We start from the raw sequence: 25,551 nt of genomic DNA, 5'->3' as shown, positions 1-25,551 counted from the left end.
AGAGTTTCAAACTGAGTGGAAACGGGAGATAAAGAGCTTGGTGTTTACTGTTTTAGATGGCAGTTTATGTGGGTCACTCAGGATTTGTGAAAGATGTTTTTTGAGGCACTCACTACAAACTCAATCTGAGGAGCCGATTCTAGCAGCTTAACTGCTATTTACATGGGGAAAATCACTACTCATCAGTGCTGTGCTGCTGTGTCTACTATCCTGTCAGATATGAATTCTCCAGATGTTATTTTTAATTCCTTGAATAAATGACATGGGGTATGTTGATAGTACACTATTCTAATCTCCATGTCTATTATAGTCTCACTTACTTCTCTGTTTGTTCTTCTTCATGCTGAAATGGGAAGCTGCTCTATTTGCAGCTGTCTTACATAAGTCGTGGAGCGGTGGACCAGACACTCCCTGGTTGGACTAGAAGACCAGTGGAATGAAATGCGTCTTCTTTGTCTGTTGTTGTCAGCCATGTGTCATTAGAGTGCAGGTGGATGTTGAGGGGTCAGACTGCGGGAGGAGCGTGTGTGAGTGTGTGTGTGTGTGTGTGAAGCAGGAGCGTGTGTGAGTGTGTGTGTGTGTGTGTGTGAAGCAGGAGCGTGTGTGTGAGTGTGAGTGTGAGTGTGTGTGTGTGTGTGTGTGTGTGTGAAGGCTGTAACTCCCCCAGCTAGGAGGCACAGCTGAGTGTGGGAGGGGCCCCCTCTCTCTGTAGCCTGGGTGTGAGTCTACGACTGGGAGGCTCAGACATTCAGACAGAGTACTCTGAGAGAGGGAAGTTGGTGCCTGAAGAGAGCTATAGGGGTTCTGGAGAACTTCCCTAACTTTACCCTGCATAAGGCATTTCTACATTGGACATGCTGGCTGCCTGTTGCTGCTCTTTGGGATCTAGTGAGGAGATTTGTGGCCACAGCTGTTGACAATGCAAGGAAGGGCTAACAAAGCTCCTAAGAAGGAGCTGGTGATCGAGTCACCCCAGCAATACAAGAGCTTGGCTGGAGCCGAGGCAGAGGTGGAGGCAGCGCCACAGGTGGTGGTAAGTCACGGCATGGGGGGTTACTTAGCCATGGTTTCTGTTGAGACACTAAAAGTTACTGAATTTCCTTACCACATGTTTTAAGTTTACTTTGGAAACTTGAAGTAGGAGCTGAAACGGTTACTTCATCACATTTCAGCAGTACTGTTGTGGATATGGTTTATAGTAAAATATCTGTAGCACTCTAAGTATTCCTTTTTGTGGCGTAGTTGTTGCATAACTGTTGTGTGAAGCAGGTCAGGTGCTTGGAAGCTCTGAGCTGACCTTGCCCTGCCATGCAGCTTCATGGCTAGTCTAAAAATCCAGTCTCCTTTTATCAGATCTAAATTATTCCACACAATGGTGTGGGCTCACATTTCAAAGTGCTTTGTGTGCCCAACTGGAGAGGAACGTTGGACTCTGCTGGTGCTAAATTAGCTGCATGGATAAGACCAAGGCAGTTAATTGCATTCTTTAGAGGTAATTACTGTGGTGTATACCTCTCATAAAAGTTCCCTCTTTGCTCCTTAAGCTCAAAAGTCAAGCATAATAAGAGGTACTGTTTAATCCACGGCAGGTTGAATCTTTCATCCGTTTGTCCTAAACAGTCATTGAACAGCGTATTTTAACCAAAGTAAAGTAGCAACTGTATCCAATATGAAGGCACCACAGAGCACCATTGTTCCAATGTACAGCAGGAGTGTAGTGAGAGGTGCAGAGTAGGGAGAGATGGGAGCCAAGGCCTGGGGAAACACAGCTGTCAGAGTGGTAGAGAGTTGGTCTTGGAAGATTTGGCTCCAGAAGCAGCTATTTGTTAACTCTTTCTCTTCAAGGGGTTGTGGTTTGTTTATGAAGCTAATATCCAGATGTGAGAGTAATAGCTATGTTATACTCCTTTGGACTGATTGTCCTATAATTGTAAGGCTTTGGTTACTGCAAATGTGGAACTGACATTTATATCAAAAGGCTTCCCAGAGGCACTTGTTTTGAAAAAGGGATAGTTACCCTTCTGTTTCAAATCATATTCACTATTTAACAATGGTGTTACTGAGCCTCACTACCCATTGTTTATGGTAAGTCTCTGGTAACCCTCAACAGGCGTTTGATTTGCCAATCTCTACAGCAGGGGTGTCAGACTCATTATTCCTGCGGGCCGCATCAGTGTCTGGAGGGCCGCACTATCTATCGTCCTCTCTCATTTTTGGAATGTTCCTAAATGCTTCCTGACTATCCAGCTTTCGTTTTGGTGTTTCTTAGCAACCTGGAAAGAGTGAAGAGTATATCAAATGTAGGTCCAATATAATGTCTACACAATTTCTATTTGGTTTTAGTCATTTCAATGTGACAATGTATTTTTTATATTTTGTATAAATCTTTTACTCAAACCACCCGCGCCACATTGAATGGGCTCCGGCCCGCGGGCGTTGACTTTGACACGTACTCTACAGGAAGGATGCTGAGGTTATGTACTATTATCTACAAGGCTAAAATACAGTGGGGGCTGTACTGTACAGTAGGAGGAACAGGGTTGTTGGTACAGCAGTGGACTGGACTGTGGTCATTGCTGTGGGCTGAGGGAGTGAAAATGACTGGGCTCCAGTCAGTGAATAGACATTTTCTTATCCGATGCTTACTCTGTGGTTTGGCTGAACAGGCTCATCTGGTCCCTGACATAGGCATATGGTAAACCTCAACGGACGGTGGGAGGAAGGCTGACAATAGGCAAGATTCTAGTCATGAGGGAGAGTTTGTAGGCTCAGGAATTCATCAACAGTAAGAGGAGGAGGAAGACAAGCCTAATAATAACGTTATTACATGTTGTTTAACCTCCAAACATCCGAAATGTCAAGCCACAGTTATGCAATGATTTTCATGTTGGATGAGGACTTGTGGGGTGGTAAAGTGATATCGGTAAAGTAGTTGTGATATTGATAAAGTAGGACATGTATACTATTTGTCTTCAAATCCATGTACTGAATGCAACAAGCTTTTTGTGTGTTTTTATTCCAAGTGAGTAGAGTATTGTTGGTGACTGTAGACTGATGGTTGACATACTGTTGTAAAATCTGGCAGCAGTCACCTGACCCCCAGGTGTGTCCTACCCAGAGGATGTGTGGGGAAATCCCTGTAATGAGGTTCCAACAGTATTGTCTCCTTTGGGCTAATAGTGTACCCATGTACAGTAAACATAACTGTCATATTCAATGAGCAGTCACTGACTTAGAGGCGGGTTTGGCTCTCAAAGAATGCAGCAGGCAATGAACAGGTTAATACCTGGGTTCAGGAGAGGTAGCTCTGTGTTTATGATGTTATATAGCTAGGGTTTACAGTAGCTGTCTCTGACAGGTTACCTGTGTGTAGCCCCACGCAAATCAGCGACTCTGCTCTCTGATCATAGCGATTTGGAGTTATCAGCTGACAGAGGATGAACACACACACACTCATACACACACAGGTAGTCTGTCTGGACTGTTATCTCCTGTTAGTCTGTAATCATGTCTCCTGACTCACCTGGCCTGTCTGCTTCAGTGCAGAGCGTGACTTCCGACTTCATTCCTCCTCGTCTCAGTGTGTCGAAGAGCGTGAGTGTGTGTGTGCCTTTCGTGTGACACCTCTCTGCAGGTATGTTTGGGCACGTTTGTGTGCATGTCATGTTCTTCGGAGTACGTGTGTGTATTCATACTTGCATAAGCCATCGTTGCTCCTCTGAACTGAATAATGTCTGATGATCCCCCACAGGCTGGTAGCAGCCAGGAAGACCCCCTCCTCTTCACTGTCTTGCACTGGTCCTCTGGACTGTGGCTGTGAGAGGGACAGGAACATGGATCTCACCAGTCAACGTTGATAGGTGCTGAATGTGTTATTAGTATGGCCACTAGCAACACATCTTAAAACTGGTCCATTTCCAAGACTCTCCCTCTGAGATCATACTTCGTATTATCAGGCCCAGATGTCGAAGCAACATGCAAACTGTACTGGAGCTCAACCCCAAGACCTGGCTAGCAACACGCTTCACTTCACACCTCACTATCTCTCGGAGATAAACACACACAGGCTTCAGATTTATAGTTCTAGCCATTATCTAGTGGAGCTGTTGAGAGCGTTGAGACATGGTCATCTCAAGTGTTCTGTGTCTCTAATGCCACTGTGTTCTTACTGCTTGATGAGTGGAGATCTGACTTGTGTCATGTCGTATACACTACCGTGATGTAGCCTACCATGAATTCAACATAATCATATGTCACCTCTGTTTCGGTTATTCATATAGTTCAATGGACATTTTCATTTTGACTCATGGATGTGGTCTGTAGCAGTACTACTGACGTAGCTTATGTAATTATTCTACTACCTGTTGTGGTACAACTTATCCAAGCAGAAGACGTTACGTGAGACGAAAAGGCTACAGATCTTTCCCTCTGGAATGAAATCAACATTCTTATCTGCGCAAGGCATAATGTCGATATGAACAACAATTCTGTTTTCAAAATACACAAAAGTCGATTATACAACGTTCCGTTGTTTTAGCTAACTGTAATCATATCAATAAGAAAACCAGATGGATTGGAAGGGGATGTCCAAAGATTCATATTTTATCACTGCATTCTGTGTACATTAGGTAACAAACCTCCTACTCATGGTGTTGCATTGTAGCTGCTCAGTGACGGGACAGAGCTGTGTTTTAGCAGTCAGAGAGTGAGGTGAAAATGATCCTCCCATCCGTGAGCTAGGTTAGGCGGATGTATTCTCTGTGGGCGGCTGCAAGCTGCAGGCTGGAGCTCTCATAGGGCTGTCATGGTTGGACTAACAGATAGCATGTGTGAGGACAGGGCCCAGCCAGCTATAGATTCTCTGAGCTCAACTTACAATATTGACTGCGTCCCACAGTGCACTACTTTTGACCAGGGCCCTACTGTCACTTCTGAGTTCTCCGGCTGAAATCCACATTTCCCTCATACCTAGGGTAAATGAGCCCACTTTCCACATGCAAAATAGTTTCCACTTTTAGTGCTCCTTGGGTTTGACTGAGTCTCTCTGAAGGTGAGCTGTCACCATTCTTCAATTTAGAAGGGATGCTTTAAAGAGTCTCTGGGGTGACTTAAATCCTCCGACTGACTGTCTAGATGTTCAGACAGCTATGGTGTTTTACGTTGACTACAATGCACTTTACTGCACTTTGCCTGTCTTCTTGATTTCTCTTACAAATTACACTTCCCTGGTGAGGATGATGACATTCTTCTGTGTTAGTTGTGTCTGAATAGATACCTGTATATTAACAGAGCACGTTTTGTTGTATGTTACCCAGGTGAAGCCCAAGGTGATCGAGCCGCTGGACTATGAGAGTGTGCTGGTCCAGAGGAAGACCCAGATCCTCAGTGATGTCCTCCGGGACATGCTACAGTTCCCCCTGGAGGACTTCCTGGTGAGTCACCTCTGACCTTCTGACCTGTCACTGATAGGCTCACAGACCACTGAATCATATTTTCAGGTAGAGGGCGATTCCTCACGAAACTACAAAAAAACAGGATTTTCATCATCTAATCCAGGGGTGTCAAACTCATTTTAGCTCAGGGGCCACATGGAGGAAAATCTATTCCCAAGTGGGCCGGACCGGAAAAATCATGGTATATATAACTTAAAAACAACAACTTCAGATTGTTTTCTTTGTTTTAATACGATCAACATACAACATAAAGCTGGAGCCTGAGGACAGTGTGTCCAAAATAGTACAAGCACAACATCACTATTAATCATAAAACACGTCAAGTTTATTTGAAAATTCTAAAGAAAAAGAACACACAAACACACAATGCCTCAGTGATTAACAGAACTGTTTCACAGATCACAGAACTATATCAGGGTGTCATTTCTCAGGCAGAAATGTAGATAAAAATAATGAAATCCTGTTCCCCAAACAAGTGCAAGAACCACAGAGTCAAGAATAGGTTAAATATACAAATAAAATCAATTAAAAACAATAGCACATCAACATAAAAACATATAAACATAAAGCTGGAGCCTGAGGACAGTGTCCAAAAGCACAACATCACTATTAATCATAAAACACCTCAAGTTATTTGAAAGTTCTGAGGACAAAGAACACACAAACACACAATGCCTCAGTGATTCACAGAAGTATATCACAGATCACAGAACTATATCAGGGTGTCATTTCTCAGGCAGAAATGTAGATAAAAATAATGAAATCCTGTTCCCCAAACAAGTGCAAGAACCACAAAGTCAAGAATAGGTTAAATATACAAATAAAATAAAATCAATTAAAAACAATAGCACATCAACATAAAAACATATAAACATAAATCTGAAAGCGTTGCTCAAACTCCCATAACAGTCCCGTTATTTCATCTTTGAACCGCTTCATGTCTGCCACATGTTGGGTCGCGCACACATTTTTCAGACAGGGGAAGTGAGCTGCATCACCACCGGCAAGTTGCGTCTCCCACAATGACAGCTTCAACTTGAAAGAACGTATGCTGTCATAATACTGCGTGACAACTTTGTTGCGCCCTTGCAGCTGTTTGTTCAAGTTATTCAGGTGCTCTGTAACATCCACCATAAATGCAAGGTCCTGCATCCATTCTGCGGAATGAAATTCTAACACTGGTTTGCCCTTTTCTTCCATGAACTGTTCAATTTCTTCTCGTAAATCAAAGAAACGCCTCAGCACAGCACCTCGGCTTAACCATCTTACCTCAGTGTGGTATGGCAGGCCATAGATGTGGTCTTTCTCTCTGAGAAGGCTGTCAAACTGACGGTGATTCAGGCTTCTGGATCGGATGAAATTAACAGTTTGGATGACCACCTTCATGACGTTATCCATCTTTAATGACTTGCAACACAAAGCCTCCTGGTGCAAAATACAGTGAAAAGTCAAAAAATCACGTCCTCCATTTGCAGATTGCACTTTCTCTCTGAACTTTGTCACAACGCCTGCTTTTTTCCCGATCATTGAGGGCGCACCATCTGTAGCCAGGCTGACAGCGCGGGACCAGTCCACTCCGACCCTGTCCAGCGCGCCCGACGAGTGCGGTAAAAATATCAGCTGCTGTCGTTGTATCTGTCATCGGCACCAACTCCACGAACTCCTCGGTGACGGTCAATGTGTCATCAACTCCGCGGATGAAAATGGCCAGTTGTGCAACATCTGTAATGTCCGTGCTTTCATCAATTGCAACCGAAAACGCAATAAATGACTTTACTTTTTGCTTCAACTGGCTGTCCAAATCCACTGAAAGATCGGAAATCCTGTCTGCAACTGTGTTTCTTGTCAGGCTGATATTTGCAAAAGCCTGCTGCTTTTCAGGGCACACAAGTTGTCATATTTGTCGGCATGAAGACTCACATAGTGGCGACGAAGGTTATATTCTTTCAGCACTGCAACATGCTCTGAACACACCAAACATACAGCTTTCCCATTCAATTCCGTGAATAAATAGGATGACCATTTTTCTTGGAACACTCTGCACTCTGCGTCCACTTTTCTCTTTTTTGACAGAGACATATTGGGGCAATGAGGGTGCCAAAGCACATAATGTTAAAAGTAGAAGCCGTAATAAATATCGCGGGCAAAACAAAGTAGCTCATTGGCTGCACGTGCTTGACCTACTTGCTCTGCCCCGGTATAAACAGTTTGCTTGCTTAACACAATTGCTATTGCGCCATCCAGTGGACGCAATTGTAACAGCAGTTTCTTTTATTGAAAAATTGCAGCGCATTTTTATACTTTACAAAAAAAAATATATATATAATTTTTTTTATTTTTTTTATCATCTCGCGGGCCGGATTAAACCCGTTTGCGGGCCTGATCCGGCCCGCGGGCCGGACGTTTGACACCCCTGATCTAATCCGTAGAAGGTTCATTTGGGGGAAGGATTGTTGACATATATTTGACTTTTGTATGTTAAAGCATAATTTAGAAATAAATAATTGGAGTTGGAACATTTGTGACATTTTGGCCTTACCCAGGCCTCCTTTAAGACACCATAATGTTTCATCTGTAGGTGCTACAAAGCAACATATGAAGATTTACCTCTTGCTTTGTAATATGAGTAGTATTTTTTATTTATTTATTATTACATTAATTTATGAATATTGAAATATATAAACATGAATATTGAAAATATACAATTTTTTGATTTGGTAAAGGTTTCAATATAATGTTGAACATATAGCCTACAGGCATATCAAAGTTCCAGAGTGGGATCTCTGCTACTTTTAGAGTTATAATCCATTTTTGTACGCATTACCAACAGAGTGAATGTGAAAATGGATTCAAATTGGCCACCCTCTACTGGGGATTTGCAGGATGTCCAATGATGCAAGTAAAAGGAGGGCTGTGATTGCCTACTATGCCATTTTCTCTGTGTAAAATAGGCCACAACTTTAAAACTAGCAGAGAGCCCACCCAGTCTGGAACTTTGATATGCCTGGAGTGGACAGTGCTTTCAGAAAGTATTCAGACCTATATTTACATGTATTCAGACCCTTTACTTAGTACTTTGTTGAAGCACCTTTGGCAGCGATTACAGCATCAAGGCTTCTTGGGTATGACGCTACAAGCTTGGCACACCTGTATTTGGGGAGTTTCTCCCTTTCTTCTCTGCAGATCCTCTCAAGCTCTGTCAGGTTGGATGGGGAGCGTCACTGCACAGCTATTTTCAGGTCTCTCCAGAGATGTTCGATCGGGTTCAAGTCTGGACTCTGGCTGGGCCACTCAAGGGCATTCAAAGACTTGACTCCTGCGTTGTCTTGGCTGTGTGTCTGAGGTCCTGAGCACTCTGGAGCAGGTTTTCATCAAGTATCCCTCTGTACTTTGCTCCATTTATCTTTCCCTCGATCCTGACTAGTCTCCCAGTCCCAGCCACTGAAAAACATCCCCACAGCATGATGCTGCCACCACCATCCTTCACCGTAGGGATGGTGCCAGGTTTCCACCAGACGTGACGCTTGGAATTCAGGCCAAAGAGTTCAATCTTGGTTTCATCAGACCAGAGAATCTTGTTTCTCATGGTCTGAGATTCCTTTAGGTGCCTTTTGGCAAACTCCAAGCGGGCTGTCATGTGCCTTTTACTGAGGAGTGGCTTCTGTCTGGCCACTCTACCATAAAGGCCTGATTGTTGGAGTGCTGCAGAGATGGTTGTCCTTCTGGAAGGTTTTCCCATCTCCACAGAGGAACTCTGAAGCTCTGTCAGAGTGACCATCGGGTTCATGGTCACCTCCTTGACCAAGGCCCTACTCCCCCGATTGCTCAGTTTGGCCGGGCGGCCAGCTCTAAGAAGAGTCTTGGTGGTTCCAAACTTCTTCCATTTAAGTATGATGGAGGCCACTGTGTTCTTGGGAACCTTCGATGGTGCAGAAACATTGTTTTGGTACCCTTTCCCAGATCTGTGCCTCGACACAATCCTGTCTCGGAGCTCTACGGACAATTCCTTCCACCTCATGGCTTGGTTTTTGCTCTGACATGCACTGTCAACTGTGGGACCTTATATAGACAGGTGTGTGCCTTTCCAAATCATGTCCAATCAATTGGATTTACCACAGGTGTACTCCAATTAAGTTGTAGAAACATCTCAAGGATGATCAATGGAAACAGGATGCACCTGAGCTCCATTTTGAGTCTCATAGCAAAGGGTCTGAATACTTATGTAAAGGTATTTCTAAAAACCTGTTTTCGCATTGTCATTATGGGGTATTGTGTGTAGATAGATGAGGAATTTTTATTTATTGAATCAAATTTAGAATAAGGCTGTAACGTAACAAAATGTGAAAAAAAGTTAAGGTGTCTGAATACTTTCTGAATGCACTGTATATTATGTTCAACAATATATAAAAGAATAAGCCAAATCAAAAAATATGAATGTTTATATTTTTCAATATTCATACAGTGGGGAGAACAAGTATTTGATACACTGACGATTTTGCAGGTTTTCCTACTTACAAAGCATGTAGAGGTCTGTAATTTTTATCATAGGTACACTTCAACTGTGAGAGACAAAAATCCAGAAAATCACATTGTATGATTTTTAAGTAATTAATTTGCATTTTATTGCATGACATAAGTATTTGATCACCTACCAACCAGTAAGAATTCCGGCTCTCACAGACCTGTTCGTTTTTCTTTAAGAAGCCCTCCTGTTCTCCACTCATTACCTGTATTAACTGCACCTGTTTGAACTCGTTACCTGTATAAAAGACACCTGTCCACACACTCAATCAAACAGACTCCAACCTCTCCACAATGGCCAAGACCAGAGCGCTGTGTAAGGACATCAGGGTTAAAATTGTAGACCTGCACAAGGCTGGGATGGGCTACAGGACAATAGGCAAGCAGCTTGGTGAGAAGGCAACAACTGTTGGCGCAATTATTAGAAAATGGAAGAAGTTCAAGATGACGGTCAATCATCCTCGGTCTGGGGCTCCATGCAAGATCTCACCTCGTGGGGCATCAATGATCATGAGGAAGGTGAGGGATCAGCCCAGAACTACACGGCAGGACCTGGTCAATGACCTGAAGAGAGCTGGGACCACAGTCTCAAAGAAAACCATTAGGAACACACTACGCCATCATGGATTAAAATCCTGCAGCGCACGCAAGGTCACCCTGCTCAAGCCAGCGCATGTCCAGGCCCGTCTGAAGTTTGCCAATGACCGTCTGGATGATCCAGAGGAGGAATGGGAGAAGGTCATGTGGTCTGATGAGACAAAAATAGAGCTTTTTGGTCTAAACTCCACTCGCCGTGTTTGGAGGAAGAAGAAGGATGAGTACAACCCCAAGAACACCATCCCAACCGTGAAGCATGGAGGTGGAAAAATCATTCTTTGGGGATGCTTTTCTGCAAAGGGGACAGGACGACTGCACCGTATTGAGGGGAGGATGGAAGGGGCCATGTATCGCGAGATCTTGGCCAACAACCTCCTTCCCTCAGTAAGAGCATTGAAGATGGGTCGTGGCTGGGTCTTCCAGCATGACAACGACCCGAAACACACAGCCAGGGCAACTAAGGAGTGGCTCCGTAAGAAGCATCTCAAGGTCCTGGAGTGGCCTAGCCAGTCTCCAGACCTGAACCCAATAGAAAATCTTTGGAGGGAGCTGAAAGTCCCTATTGCCCAGCGACAGCCCCGAAACCTGAAGGATCTGGAGAAGGTCTGTATGGAGGAGTGGGCCAAAATTCCTGCTGCAGTGTGTGCAAACCTGGTCAAGACCTACAGGAAACGTATGATCTCTGTAATTGCAAACAAAGGTTTCTGTACCAAATATTAAGTTCTGCTTTTCTGATGTATCAAATACTTATGTCATGCAATAAAAAGCAAATTAATTACTTAAAAATCATACAATGTGATTTTCTGGATTTTTGTTTTAGATTCCGTCTCTCACAGTTGAAGTGTACCTATGATAAAAATGACAGACCTCTACATGCTTTGTAAGTAGGAAAACCTGCAAAATCGGCAGTGTATCAAATACTTGTTCTCCCCACTGTATATGAATGTAAGAAAATTGTTATTGAAATCAAAATACTACTCATATTATAAGGCAAGTGGTAAAGCTTCATGACATAAATATTTCCTTTGTAGCACATACCAGGCCGTCATTGTAAATAAGAATTTGTTCTTCATTGACTCGCCTGGATAAATAAAGGTAAAAAATAATACAGATGAAACATTATGTATTTCTCAATTATGCTTTAAGATACAGATGTCTAATATATGTCAACAATCCTTCCTCCAAAGGACACTTCTATGGATTACATTTCGTGAGAATAAAAAAAAAACATGGTGCTGTTTAGTGAGGAATAGAATAGAATTAGCACAGTCATTGTAACTCATTGTCATCCCAAACTATGTTTGGCTTGACAAGGACAGCAATGGAGTTGCCAAGAGCACAAACAGATCTGGGACCAGGCTCAAATAGAATACCATCTGAGGAGATTGCTATAGAATAATACTCCAGAATAGTTAGTCAGGTAAGGATGGATATAATTAATTGCTGACAGTAAATGATCTGTCAAGTGTTAAGATTTGTATAGGTTCCATACTAGTGTACCATGTGAATAATTTATGTTATCTATTCATTTTTCATCTATCAACATTAGTCATCTCTGCCTCCCACGTATGTTTTGGTTGTTATGTTTGTTGTGATTTCATGATATTTCAGTGCGGCCCAGCCAAGCCCATGTTGAGTGTAGGGCGAGGTCCTCCACAGAGGCTTTTCTTCTGTTTACATCCCTTCATGCTGTAAAGGTCAGGGGTCATATGTTTTATTGGCTCATTCTGCCTCTGCTGTTGTGATAGAGTAAGGGTTATCTCTATCCCTATTCAGCAGGACGTAGCCACTGTCACCCTCTCAAACGTTCCATCGCTACACAACACGTGATGCCCAGTGTGGAAACTATGAAATGGGAATCTGGCCTGGAATAAGCCCTTCAGGAAGTGAGAACACTTAGGAAGACGCTCTTAACAGCGCCATGAAGGACGCTTTTATATCCGCAAAACCTGACCCATCCTCACTGTCTCACGATCCAACTGATATTTTATATAAGAGGGATTTTTTTATAGTTTTTTTTCTCTCATCTATTGAGAGATTATTTTGTTTCACAAGCATAATGGTTTTTACATCTTTCCTTAGAATATACACTACCGGTCAACATTTTTTGAACACCTACTCATTCAAGGGTTTTTCTTTATTTTTACTATTTTCTACATTGTAGAATAATAGTGAAGACATCAAAACTATGAAATAACACATATGGAATCATGTTGTAACCAAAAAAGTGTTAAACAAATCAAAATATATTTTATATTTGAGATTCTTCAAATAGCCAGCCTTTGCCTAGATGACAGCTTTGCACACTCTTGGCATTCTCTCAACCAGCTTCATGAGGTAGTCACCTGGAATTAATTTCAGTTAAAAAGGTGTGCCTTCTTAAAAGTTAATTTGTGGAATTTATTTCCTTCTTAATGCGTTTGAGCCAATCAGTTGTGTTGTGACAAGGTAGCCCCCCAAGGTAGCCCTATTTGGTAAAAGACCAAGTCCATATTATGGCAAGAACAGCTCAAATAAGCAAAAATACTTTACTTTAAGAAATGAAGGTCAGTCAATACGGAACATTTCAAGAACTTTGAAAGTTTCTTCAAGTGCAGTCACAAAAACCATGAAGCGCTATGATGAACTGGCTCTCATGAGGACCGCCACAGGAATGGAAGACCCAGTGTTACCTCTGCTGCAGAGGATAAGTTCATTAGAGTTACCAGCCTCAGATATTGCAGCCCAAATAAATGCTTCACAGAGTTCAAGTAACAGACACATCTCAACATCAACTGTTCAGAGGAGACTGCGTGAATCAGGCCTTCATGGTCGAATTGCTGCAAAGAAACCACTACTAAAGGACACCAATAATTAGAAGAGACTTGCTTGGGCCAAGAAACACGAGCAATGGACATTAGACCGGTGGAAATTTGTCCTTTGGTCTGGAGTCCAAATGTGAGATTTCTGGTTCCAACCGCCATGTCTTTGTGAGACGCAGTGTAGGTGAACGGATGATCTCTGCATGGATATTTTCCACCGTAAAGCATGGAGGAGGTGTTATGGTGTGGGGGTGCTTTGCTGGTGACACTGTCTGTGATTTATTTAGAATTCAAGGCACACTTAACCAGCATGGCTACCACAGCATTCTACAGCGATACGCCATCCCATCTGGTTTGCGCTTAGTGGGACTATCATTTGTTTTTCAACAGGACAATGACTCAACACACCTCCAGGCTGTGTAAGGGCTAATTTACCAAGAAGGAGAGTGATGGAGTGCTGCATCAGATGACCTGGCCTCCACAATCCCCCGACCTCAACCAAATTTAGATGGTTTGGGATGAGTTGGACCGCAGAGTGAAGGAAAAGCAGCCAACAAGTGCTCAGCATATGTGGGAACTCCTTCAAGACTGTTGGAAAAGCATTCCAGGTGAAGCTGGTTGAGAGAATGCCAAGGGTGTGCAAAGCTGTCATCAAGGCAAAGGGTGGCTATTTGAAGAATCTCAAATATAAAATATATTTTGATTTGTTTAACACTTTTGTTGGTTACTACATGATTCCATGTGTGTTATTTCATAGTTTTGATGTCTTCACTATTATTCTACAATGTAGAACATTTTTTAAATAAAGAAAAACCCTTCAATGAGTAGGTGTTCTAAAACTTTTGACCGGTAGTGTATATGTTGGAGAATCAGCCATTTTAAAGAAGGGTTCGATTTCTTGGATGTATTCAGCGTGTTAACAGTTTTTTTTTTGTCTCATCGCTGTATTGCCAGAAAATAAGAATATTCACTGGCGCTTACTTACGGACTCGCAAGCTATTCCTCATTACATTTACAACATTACACTGCAATCGTGCCCTCGCTCTTTTTGAGAAAAGCTCCTGGCCTGTCTTTGATGCTTTGCTATCGACCCACTGTACTGTAAAAAAATAAACTCTGTATTGCGTTTGCAAAAAGCTGGGAGGGAAAGGGAGCATTGTGGCTTGAGGGCTGGGCAGGGGGCGGAGGTGGCGGGGGCTAAGCCGGTTGGGTGTATGTGAAGGCCAGACAGCTGGAGCACTCAGCTCGATGACAGAGAGGAGGCCTTGACCAGCTGTGTCTGCTGTGCTCTCATGGCGCTCCAGTGTAACGCTCTGCTCTGGCCATGACATACGAGTCCTGCATACACTACAAGCGGTGCGTTGTGAGGGGAGTGACAGGTGATGATCCTGGAAGAAGAAGAAAAAAATCTGAAGACTGAGCTCCACATCTGTTTAGGTCACATGACTCTCTGAGATCTTCTTTACGCAAGTGGTTTTATCCGGTTGTATGTCAAGACCTTTCGATTGTGGGTATTCAGTGTTCTAGGCAGAGAAGGGTGGTTTCTGGTGCTATTAAACTCCCGGACACTGATGACTGTGTAGTGATAGCAGCCTATAAATCCAGTCCAGACCCGGCAGAGCTCATCTGACCACACTGCTAGTCTGTGGGCTGTTTTCGGCTGGTGTGTAAATCATTTTGTTGGCAGACACTGCCTCAGCTCAGGAACCGCTGTCAGGTTTCTCATGCTGTCCTCTCTCTCCCCCCTCTGGATCCAATGCCTCTCATTGGAGGTTGTTATCAAATTATATCTCAGAGAGAACAGGGACTTAACTGTTTAGGAAAATAAATTGTGAGACGGTGTTTAAATTACCTCATCTGGATTTGATCAGACGGCGCTCGGCGTTAGGAGAGCCAAGCAGGTTTTGTCAACGTGTCTTCTTAGGGAGTTTGTCTGGGATTACTGGGAGAGGAAGGAAATGGGAAGGGAACCTCCCTCCCTGCTTTAACTTGAGATGTACGCTGGTCATAAAGCCTGCAGATCAGGAAGAGCTCTGAGCTGTCACTGGATTTACTCCCAGGAATGTCAAGGCACTATTCCTCCTCTTGCTATTTCTCCCTATTTGAACAATTTCAGCATGGCAGGGTGGTTTTAATAAAACTCTATGTATACCTTCAAGTTTCAGGATTCAATGAGTTGAAGTTGTGAGGGAAACATGAGAGAGGGAGAATTCTAATGGTAACTTTTTGAGGAATAATATATATAAGTACAATTTGAATTGGCTACAATGGGAAGTCATAGTCACAAACCACATAGTTGGGTCACCTGCTACTGTCCTCCCTTCCATTGGCATACTGTTATGTTCAGCTCATAACTGTTTTCTTTCTCTTTCTGTCGTCTGGTGGTCAAAGCAAGAACGTAAAAAGTCTGGACAACCCCTCCCTCTCTCTCTCCCTCTCCAATTAATGTCACCTCTCCCGGCTCTTACTGACACATACCCATGAGCCCCCTCTCTTTCCATTTACTGTAAGCAGCCCCCTCACTCATTGAGCACTGACCGACACCGGACATCCATAGACGCTGAGATTTGGTCAGTCCGCCCTGGATTTCAACATCCACAGACATCTGGACCGGCCTTAATTTGTCCCAAACATAGACGTCCATGATTGGTTCAGATTTGGTCCGGACCGGACCAAATCTGAACCTATCATAGAAGTCTATGTTTCACAAGGTTGGACTGTACAGTACATTACAGGATATTACAGTACAGTAGAGCACAGTCGAGTACAGTAAAGAAAAGTTGAATATAGTTCAGTACAGTCCTGTACTGTGTAGAATAATACCCAAATATGCAAAGGAGGATATTGCATATTTCTACCTTTTGTACCTATTTAGGATACATCCCCATGAAGAGAATGACTTTCAGATCGGGGACCCATAATTAAATTCCGTTACCGCAATGCTGCTACCGGGTGTCAATCCACTTCACTTACTGTTCAATAACCCAAATAGATTTTTTCAAACTCAAGATGTCATGTCATAGCTGACACCCCATACTTTCTGCAGCCATCTTTGAATCTTAATTCGGAGCAGATATTTAACAGAGTATTTGGAAAACGTGGTCACACAAAAAACTGCGGGAGAGTTTACCTAAATTCTGTTACCAAACTTTGCATCTGCACAGTTATTCCAGTAAATGTGTTTTTGTAAAATGATCAGTGTAAATTGTTAAAAGTAGTCCTTGTGCATAGAGTTTGTAACAGCGTGTGGTTTGTTAAACTTTGAAATCAATGGTTTTTATTTGGCATACATTTTAAGTGAAAAATCTGTGGAATTGCCCTGTATCTTATCTCCACTGTGCTCCATAGAGTTGTCACGATACCAGTATTGCAATATTACGATACCTGATTTTCCTTGGCAAAAAAGAAAACACAAAAGCAGACTAAACTCTTTGGTCCTTTTAAAAACCTAGTGTATGTCAAATATTGTGTGCAATAGCTTGGAAAAGAGAAATGGGGTTCTGGGTGACAACACAAGGCTGTTTGTTTCCAAAATTAGCACTGTTTTCCTCAGGAAATAGAGTCCGCTTCATGTTTTGTTTATCTCTGTGTATCGCGATAGTGGTATCGTGACAACCCTAGTGCTCCATAGAGACTCATATCCCCAGTGCTTCTTCTGGTCCACTTCATGACTCCCTCTGGCCTCTTCTGGTTTACAAGCCTGTTTGTTTCTGCTGCTTAGATTATGGAGAGATTGTCATCTCCCAGCAGGAAACCTGGGCTGGAGAGAGGAAGTGGAGGAGAGAACTCAGGTTCACAAATAGGACCTCTGCATTGTATTCCTGGAATGGAGCAGTGGGCTAGGCTGCGCTAAAACCAGGCAGTCTCAGAGAGAAGGCTATGCTCAGCGGTAGCCAACTCCTCACATCAACCAGAGTCACTGTATTGATTATCAATAAACCTCTACTGTAACAGCCACTGTAACGACAAGTTACCTATTCACCTCCAGTAATTCCCTTTGAAATGTCCTGACGGTAACCTGGAGCCCTGCTCCACTACTGCCATTAGGCTAGTTACCCGAATGGACCTCCAGGTTCTATAACCAAGCCTGTGGAGTGCATAATAATATCCCATTGATTCCCAAGGGAGTAATTTATGCCGAGAATTTGAGATAGAGCTTTTCTCTTTCTTTTTGTGGTGCTGTTCTTTATCAATGTACAATTATTAACCTTGGGGTGGTGAGGTTTGGTCTATAATTTGGAATTTCTATTCTCCATTCTTTGTTTGGGCATAGGGAGTAGAAAATGACGTCTGTACTAACCTGATTGGGCTTTTCATTTCACAGTCTGTGACTCAATTCAAGTTTAATTGGAGAGCTGCTTTGCTCTGCATGCTGGAAAAATCCTGGCTATGTGTCTGCTGAAGGCTAGAGATAATGACTTAAGCAGGCCTATTGGTTAAGATGCTCAGGAAAAGCTGCATGAACAGGAGATTTACTGCTGTGTTGAATTGCTTACCTTACTCCTGCCCCATTGCCCTGACCTTAAACTATGCTTTACTGTAAGTCAGGTACCACAGACACATTTCTGTCATGGTTCACCTTTGAACTGTGTCCAGTTTGGCTTTAAAATGATATGAGTTAAGTGGGGAAGGTTGAGGTCTGTTATTCTTCTCTGGTGTTTTTGCTGTAGTTTGTTTCTCTATCCCTCATGTGGGGTAACTGTAATCTGCTGTGTCCTCTAGTGTTTATTTTCTGTTTCCCTTACTTTAAAGATATAAAGTTGAAAGGTTTCTGCTAAAGGAATCACCATGGGGTAAAATGCTAGAGAAGATAGGATTACAAAACACTCTCTTGAATGTTTATTATCAAGGGGAATCTCCAATTAAGTGAGATATGTCAGACAGGTCTCGAAGGGGAGCTCAAAACTAGGTTACACTCGTAACTGGGATTAAAATGTCCTATTAAGAATGAAGAACAACAGAAGGGAGCTCCAATAATATTTGCCTTTCATAAATCTGCCTACATATCAACATTACTCCTATCTAAAATTAGTCCCAAATATAGAGTAATTCATTCATAAAATTGAATTGTATCGGTCTTAGTTAAAAACGGTATTTCTGAAAATAAAATAATACTGAATTAGTTCTGTGTAGTTTTAAGAGTGGGTTAACCCATTAGAGGCCTTGTGAATGGGAAATGAGGGTTGAATGTGTGGATAGATTTTCTGTGAGGTTTGACATAGGCTACTGAAAACACTGAGTTCCTAGTTATTCTAGTGGTATTGAGTTGATACTGTCGATAGATACCACTAGGGCTATGTATCTGTGGTGTATCACCCCCTCCCATCACTAAACAACCACCATAAGCCTGCAGAGTGAAGGACATGGCCATTTAAAGAGGGTGCAGAAGGTAGGGGAGGTGTTGAGTGTCCAGCTCCTCAGGGAGGGAGCCCCATGGCCCAGCCTGGAGGTCAACAATGTAGAGTAGCCTCATCCTGACCCTGCCTCCCTCTCTGTCCTCCTGAAACCCCCACTGACCTGAGACTTTTCTCTAGCATGGAGTAATATTTGCAGGAGCGTTCAGTGAAATCATGTCCAGCTGAGACCACATACTGTAGTACTGAGAAAATAAGATGTTAGCAATCTGTGTTGTGTCATTCCCGAAGGATGTCTTGTATACGTTTATTTTCTTAATCTGTGGTGATTTATGGTTTTGAGTTCATTTTCAGAGCATCACTCATCCAGTCTCATAATCTAGTCAGACCCTGTACTTGATTTAATTAGCTAAATAAAACTGTTTTCCATCCACAGATTGCGACTCAGAGACGCCAAGGAAGAACTCTCTACCCCACAGTGCCTGAGAATGCCGAGAAGGAGGCGCAGAGTCTGTTTGTCCAAGAGGTAAGAACCCACTAGTGCAATAACCCTGCAGGAATGAACCTTTGTGCAGGGAGCGCAGTGGTTTTATTGACAGTTAGGTGTTGGCATTATGATGTGCCATTTACTTGCTAGTGTACCCTGCAGCCATATTAACAAGTTACAATAAATACAGACATTAGTGTCAGTCTTCAGCCAGCTCCTGACCTGGCATTTGATGTATATGGCAGCCTGCACAAGATCAATAGATATGGAAACACACTGGAGTGCACACACTTTAGTCTGATGATTTCCCCATTGTTTATAGAATGTGTCCAGCCAAACCGAACTTCCATTTCACCTAGCACATACTTTGTGACACAATGGTGTTTTATTGTTCAGTACAGGCAGGCGTAGGAATTATGGGCCGTTACTGGAAGCCATCCAGTCAATAGGAGTATTTTCATTCTCTTCAATAACATCTATTCAGGCCAGGAGACCAAAAAACTGATAAGTGGAATCCAGTTCCAAACTAAATGGATGGTTCTTCTCAGACTTCTGGTCTTCATCCTCTCAGAGCCCTGTTTACAGTAGTGCCTCCCTGTACCAAGCCTGGTAAATGCCTTCTGCAATGAAGTGGTGTTAAAATTGATCTTAAAATCCGATGTCAGGCTTACTGTACATTCTGTTCCCATACAGTACTTTATTTATAAATAAAGGTTAAATGAAAAATAACACAGTCTGACATTGACATGAACATCTTGCTTAAACACACCATCTCCCACACACAGTATACCTGAGCTACACAATGGTTTACTGTCATTGTGTCCTGTGTGGACAGTTGGACACTTAATGGACACTGCTCCCATTGTAACACTGCTCTGTAAACCAGAGGCAACCGGCTGCTGACCCCTCAGGTCATGGGTCACAGATTAGGGAGTCCTTTTGGTCAAGTGCAATATTACATCAGCAGGACAGCTGCAGAGTACAACCCTCTCTCTTTTCCATTCCTCTACTGATCAGATTGACTTTCCTCAGCTCAGGACTCCCCTGTCAGACCATTTCTACCAACTACACGCCTCTGTATAAATACCATTCTGGATGTTCATATCAATCTGGAAGTTTTAAGAGTGAACAGATGTGTCTCCCCCAGATTGAGAGATATAGAAGTATACTCCCTCCCAGTTTGTACTGAGTTGATCTAACATCTACTTGATGATCCTTTAAGTCTGGGGTGAAGTGTCATACTGTGTGGATGGGAGATGTGAAAGTATCCTTTGTGTGGGGCTGTAGAATTCCCCCTGAAGTGCCCAAACATAACTGCTGGGTCATAATTAGGATTTATGCCATACTGCTCTAATCATAAAATATTTCCTTTTCTAGTCGGTAGATTTGACTCTCCTGAAAACTGTAGGCTGATGAGAAAGTGCTCTGGAACTATTTTTCTTTAATTCCAGATCCTGTGTAAAGCTTTAATTTCCACCAACTATCTGCTCAAGATGAGCATTCCCTTTGATCCTTCTTCTTCCCCTTCCTTCCTTCAGATGTACTAATCTGATTGAATAGGGAGCAAAGGATTCCCAGAATAAGGGCTGTTTCAGAAAGCCACTGCATAAAAAAAAGGACTTCATATAGGACCCAAAACATGTTTTACGGAGTTACAGTTCCTTCAGAATGTATTCATACCCTACATTTTGTTGTTACAGCCTGAATTCAAAACAGATTAAATTGATTTTATTTCTCACCCATCTAAACACAATACCCTATGTACAGGCTTCCTTCTTTTCACTCTGTCAATTAGGTTAGTATTGTGGAGTAACTACAATGTTGTTGATCCATCCTCAGTTTTCTACTATCAAAGCCATTAAACTCTGTAACTGTTTTAAAGTCACCATTGGCCTCATGGTGAAATTCTTGAGCGGTTTCTTTCCTCTCCAGCAACTGAGTTAGGAAGAAATCATGTATCTTTGTAGTGACTGGGTGTATTGATACACCATCCAAAGTGTAATTAATAACTTAACAATGCTCAAAGGGATATTCAATGTCTGCTTAATTTTTTTACCCACCTACCAATAGGTGCACTTCTTTGCGAGGCATTGGAAAATCTCCCTGGTCTTTGTGGTTGAATCTGTGTTTGAAATTCGCTGCTCGACTGAGGGACCTTACAGAAAATGTAATGCGTTGGGTACAGAGATGAAGTAGTCATTCAAAAATAATTTTAAACACTATTATTGCACACGGAGTGAGTCCATGCAACTTATTATGTGACTTGTTAAGCACATTTTTAACTGAACTTTAGGCTTGCAATAATAAAGGGGTTGAATACTTATTGACTCAAGACATTTCAGTTTTTCATTTGTAAAAAATTCAAAACAAAACATAATTCCACTTTGACATTATGGGGTATTGTGTGTAGGCCTGTGACAAAAAAATTCAATTCAGTCTAACACAACAAAATGTGGAAAAAGTCAACGGGTGTGAATACATTTTGAAGGCACTGTAGCTATCTGAAGACAGGTTATTGGCTAACACTGATTGGTTGTTGTGCTTGTTTCCTGTTTCTTTAGACTAAACATTGAAACTGTCTTGGATTACACTTGTAAACCATTGATTGTCTTTCTTTTTATTTCAGTGCATCAAGACCTACAACTCTGACTGGCATGTTGTTAATTACAAGTATGAGGACTACTCCGGGGACTTTCGACAGCTTCCAAAGTAATCCTTTTGCTCAGTCAGTATGGTGTCTTGACAGACAGTACAATGTTATGTAATGTGTAACCAAGTTGTGACTTCCTCCTGGCCAAGTTAGAACAGCTACCCTCTTTGTGCAGAGATTTCACACTAAGGTGCATGCACACCAGTGGAGGCTGGTGGGAGGAGCTATAGGAGGACGGGCTCATTGTAATTGGTGGAATGGAATAAATGGAACGGTATGAAACACGTCAAATGTATGGAAACCATATGTTTGACTCAGTTCCATTTATTCCATTACAATGAGCCAGTCCTCTTATAGCTCCTCCCACAAGCTTCCACTGACGCACACACCCGTGTCAGTGTCATGCTGTCGGTAATCTTCAGTCAGCCTTAGTTGCTGATTGTTCAGTATATTTTGGCATGGATACTTTACAAGGAAATGCAGGTTTTACGATTTAACCCACATTAACAATAGAGACTTCCTCAAGCCACGCTTGGGTTATTCCCGAAGATGTGCGGATTTAGTCAGGTTGGAAACCACCCCCGGTTCTGAGAGTGTCATCAATTCCACCATCTGCCCTGAGGGCTATGGTTTCCAGTGTCATTGTGGTGGAATTTACACATAAAACAAAGCTGCCCCGACCTTGAGACTTGCCATTGATGTCAACAGACCTTTAGTCAGCATTCAGTGTCCTGGGAGGGAAATATAAATGTTTTCCTGGGTTGAATTAATTCAGGCTTCCTATGTAAGTGGGACATGCTCATTACATTTGGTTTCATTTCTTAGATTAATGAATGACCTCTCATAGATGAGATAAAATAATACTTGATTCACTTTATTCACATCCTTGTGTTTTACAGCAAAGTGTCCAGACCAGACAAACTGGCTGTCCATGTTTTTGAGGTGGATGAAGATGTCGATAAAGATGAAGTAAGTGAATGTTCTAGCTACAGTGCTGTGGAAGGTTACAAATAACAAACAATTTACTTAAGCCGCTTATTCCTTCGACCCTCAACCTTACCCACCTGCTCCATGTACAAATCATCTCAATACCGTTCTCTCTTTCTATGACTTTACTGTAAATACCTCAGAGGCACTGAACAAATAATCCTCCATACAGACAGACAAACGAGGTTTCCATGCTCTACTTACACAGTCCAGCAGCTTTTACACTGCCAGAATGGCCACGGTATCTGTTGTCTTTTCGCCTAGAAACCAGTCTTTCCTAGAACACACCACCTGAGTCTCACAAGCACCAGATCTTTTTAAGTGATTTGATTCAGATTAGGAACTGATTTGGCTGTCCTGTTCCAATCCCAGTTGTGAAATGTCTCCGGCATGAGATGAAAGCATCATTGTGTCTAAATAGCACATTGTAATGTTAAGTATAAAGTGCAATTTGGTTAGCTGGCCGCCTCTCAAAAAGGTTCTTCTCTGCTCTACTTCATGTGTTCATGGCCCCAGACTCCTCACAGCCCATGGGTTTGGCTCTCTTTGTTGTGAGCTAATTTATAAAATTTTGCGACTGCCTGATTATACAACTGTGAAACCTTTGGTCTTTGAACCATAGAGATGTCTGATTCTGTGCTGTGAACAGTCTAAATTAGTCTTTGTTGGCATTGGAATAGCTTGTGCGAGTCAGTGCACACAAGGGAGGCTATGGGGTCACCTGTGTTCAAACCAACCCTGAAGGGAGGCTTGATCACTGATGCCTGTAGAACCCTCAGAGGGATGGTGCTCTGCAGAGCATGACCTGAGGCAGTCTCAGGCTGTTGATGACACTGATGTTCTACTGCCATCTATGTTGACATTTGCATATATCACATACTGTTCGTTATGTCTTCTTTATGTCATGTCATACAATGCCCCCTACAGGAACTTCATAGCAAAGGTCTTTAGAGCAAATGTATAGGGATTCGAGTGACCTCGCTCACTTAACTGTGATGTAGGCAAATGGATTCTTGAGCCGAGAGACTAGCCCAGGTTACCAGAGGTCAGTGCCTGACCAGTGAACCTTTCAGTGAACATTAGATCTGACAGGGGAGGGGCATTCCTTTCATCAGATAGACTGCCTGATGACAAGACCCATCCCAGCTCACCCTTTCCCTCACCTCCCACACAGCTGTGTAAGAATGCTCCCCGGCCCAGCAGCCAAGAGCGTCCTAGCTACATACCCCTCACCTCAGTTTGTCGCACGCAGGGAAGTAGGTCTGCACCGAGCAGATGATAGCTAAGGAAGTGAGCCATTTCTCCTGAAATCCCCAAAGTCTGTTCATGTTTTTAAAGACAATAGCATTACCACAGGCTGGGGCTACGTGACCAAAGTTAAAATGTTTATGGTCATATGTGTAATTGATTATGAAATTATTATGCACTGTGTTGCAGTTTAGCTAATCTGGTTGGTTTGGGTGTTGCCAGGCAACATTTACAGAGTTTAGGGGTTCACTGAAAACGAACACAAGTCATTTGTCGGCTTCTCTAGGGACTGGCGTATTCTGGTCAGAGGATGATGAGTGGAAGCAGGCCCTGAACGTTTCCAGACCCTCCTCAGATGAGTCTACGATATGCTGGAAATATTCTGCTCGCTGCCAACACTTTTAAAGCAATTTTATTGGACGAGAGAGGGAATAGGAATCATGTCATACAGTCATCTTGAAAACCCATTAATTATATCTAAAATCGTCTGGAACAATGGATTTTACCACTGTAGTCTGTCAAAGAGGAGGCTTAAACACTCTGGACATGTGTTCTGATCGTGAGGACCTGATGGAGACCATGCCAAGGGTAAAATGCTGGTGCAGCAGCTCCTCTTCCCTCACTACTCCCCTAATTGATTTATTTACACATCATTACACCTCTGGAAGTCTCCATGGAATAGAGATGGTAGCCATGTGTCTAGTCATACTTGTTTGGTGCCAATGGTTTAGCTGGTTTTATGGTACCTGAGAACTGGGATGATATGGTCATGCCTCCGTGAAGAAGCCATTGAGAGGGGTTGTTTATTTGTGTTCATAGTGGTGGTTTATTGTATGGCTGGCTGCTTGTTTGGAGTCAGATAGACCTACATTCAACTTAGGTTTCTCTCATCTCATCCTCCATGTCTCCTATACTGTTTTGTAACATTATCTCAACCACAGGATCAAGGGCCTCTCTTGAAATGCACAGTTTGGTAATGTTTTGGCAGAGAGTGGGCAGAGTGATGTTTTGATGTGGTACAGTGTGTGTTTTTGTGTATGTGTGTATATAGTCTTGAGTTTGTCTGATCCCATGCCCATGTCTCTTCCAGGACACAGCCTCTCTAGGTTCCCAGAAAGGAGGGATCACCAAGCATGGCTGGCTGTACAAAGGCAACATGAACAGTGCCATCAGTGTCACCATGAGGGTGAGTGATCCTAATGACGATGATGACACTAGCTATCTTTATTAGGAATGATTATTACACAATGTGCCAGATGTGCAGTGATGATGAATAGTCAGTGCTCGTGTCTCCAGTGACAGAAGGATGTAGCCTGGTTTTCATTAATACCATTTATCAGAAAAACTGATAGTTGTTTTGCAATATTAGAGTGTTGACTTCCTCCAAACCATGCTGCTGCAATTATCCATGCCAAAACCGTGCCTCTTGTTCTCTAATAATATAAATTAGATT

The 25,551-nt window shown here is 42.6% G+C and overlaps 1 protein-coding gene across 18 annotated transcripts in view; it reads left to right on the top strand.

The window, feature by feature from the left end:
• Window positions 1–25,551, top strand: part of LOC121536731 (dedicator of cytokinesis protein 9) — a 129,265-nt gene that overhangs the window by 54,021 nt on the left and 49,693 nt on the right. For 14 of the 18 annotated variants that reach the window (XM_041844212.1, XM_041844209.1, XM_041844203.1 and 11 more), the window contains exons 2-6: window positions 5,316–5,432; window positions 19,163–19,252; window positions 21,840–21,922; window positions 22,763–22,832; window positions 25,189–25,284. In XM_041844212.1, coding sequence (XP_041700146.1) covers window positions 5,316–5,432; window positions 19,163–19,252; window positions 21,840–21,922; window positions 22,763–22,832; window positions 25,189–25,284 — 456 coding nt within the window. Of the gene's footprint in view, window positions 1–654; window positions 1,034–5,315; window positions 5,433–19,162; window positions 19,253–21,839; window positions 21,923–22,762; window positions 22,833–25,188; window positions 25,285–25,551 lie in introns of those variants that run through there. The other 4 variants (XM_041844213.2, XM_041844210.2, XM_041844204.2 and 1 more) reach the window with 3 other exon arrangements.

This window comes from Coregonus clupeaformis, chromosome 23 (genome assembly GCF_020615455.1).
Source record: "Coregonus clupeaformis isolate EN_2021a chromosome 23, ASM2061545v1, whole genome shotgun sequence".
NCBI lineage: Eukaryota > Metazoa > Chordata > Actinopteri > Salmoniformes > Salmonidae > Coregonus > Coregonus clupeaformis.
The sequence above is the reverse complement of the archived record's forward strand: the minus strand, read 5'-3'. Positions and strand labels throughout refer to the sequence as shown.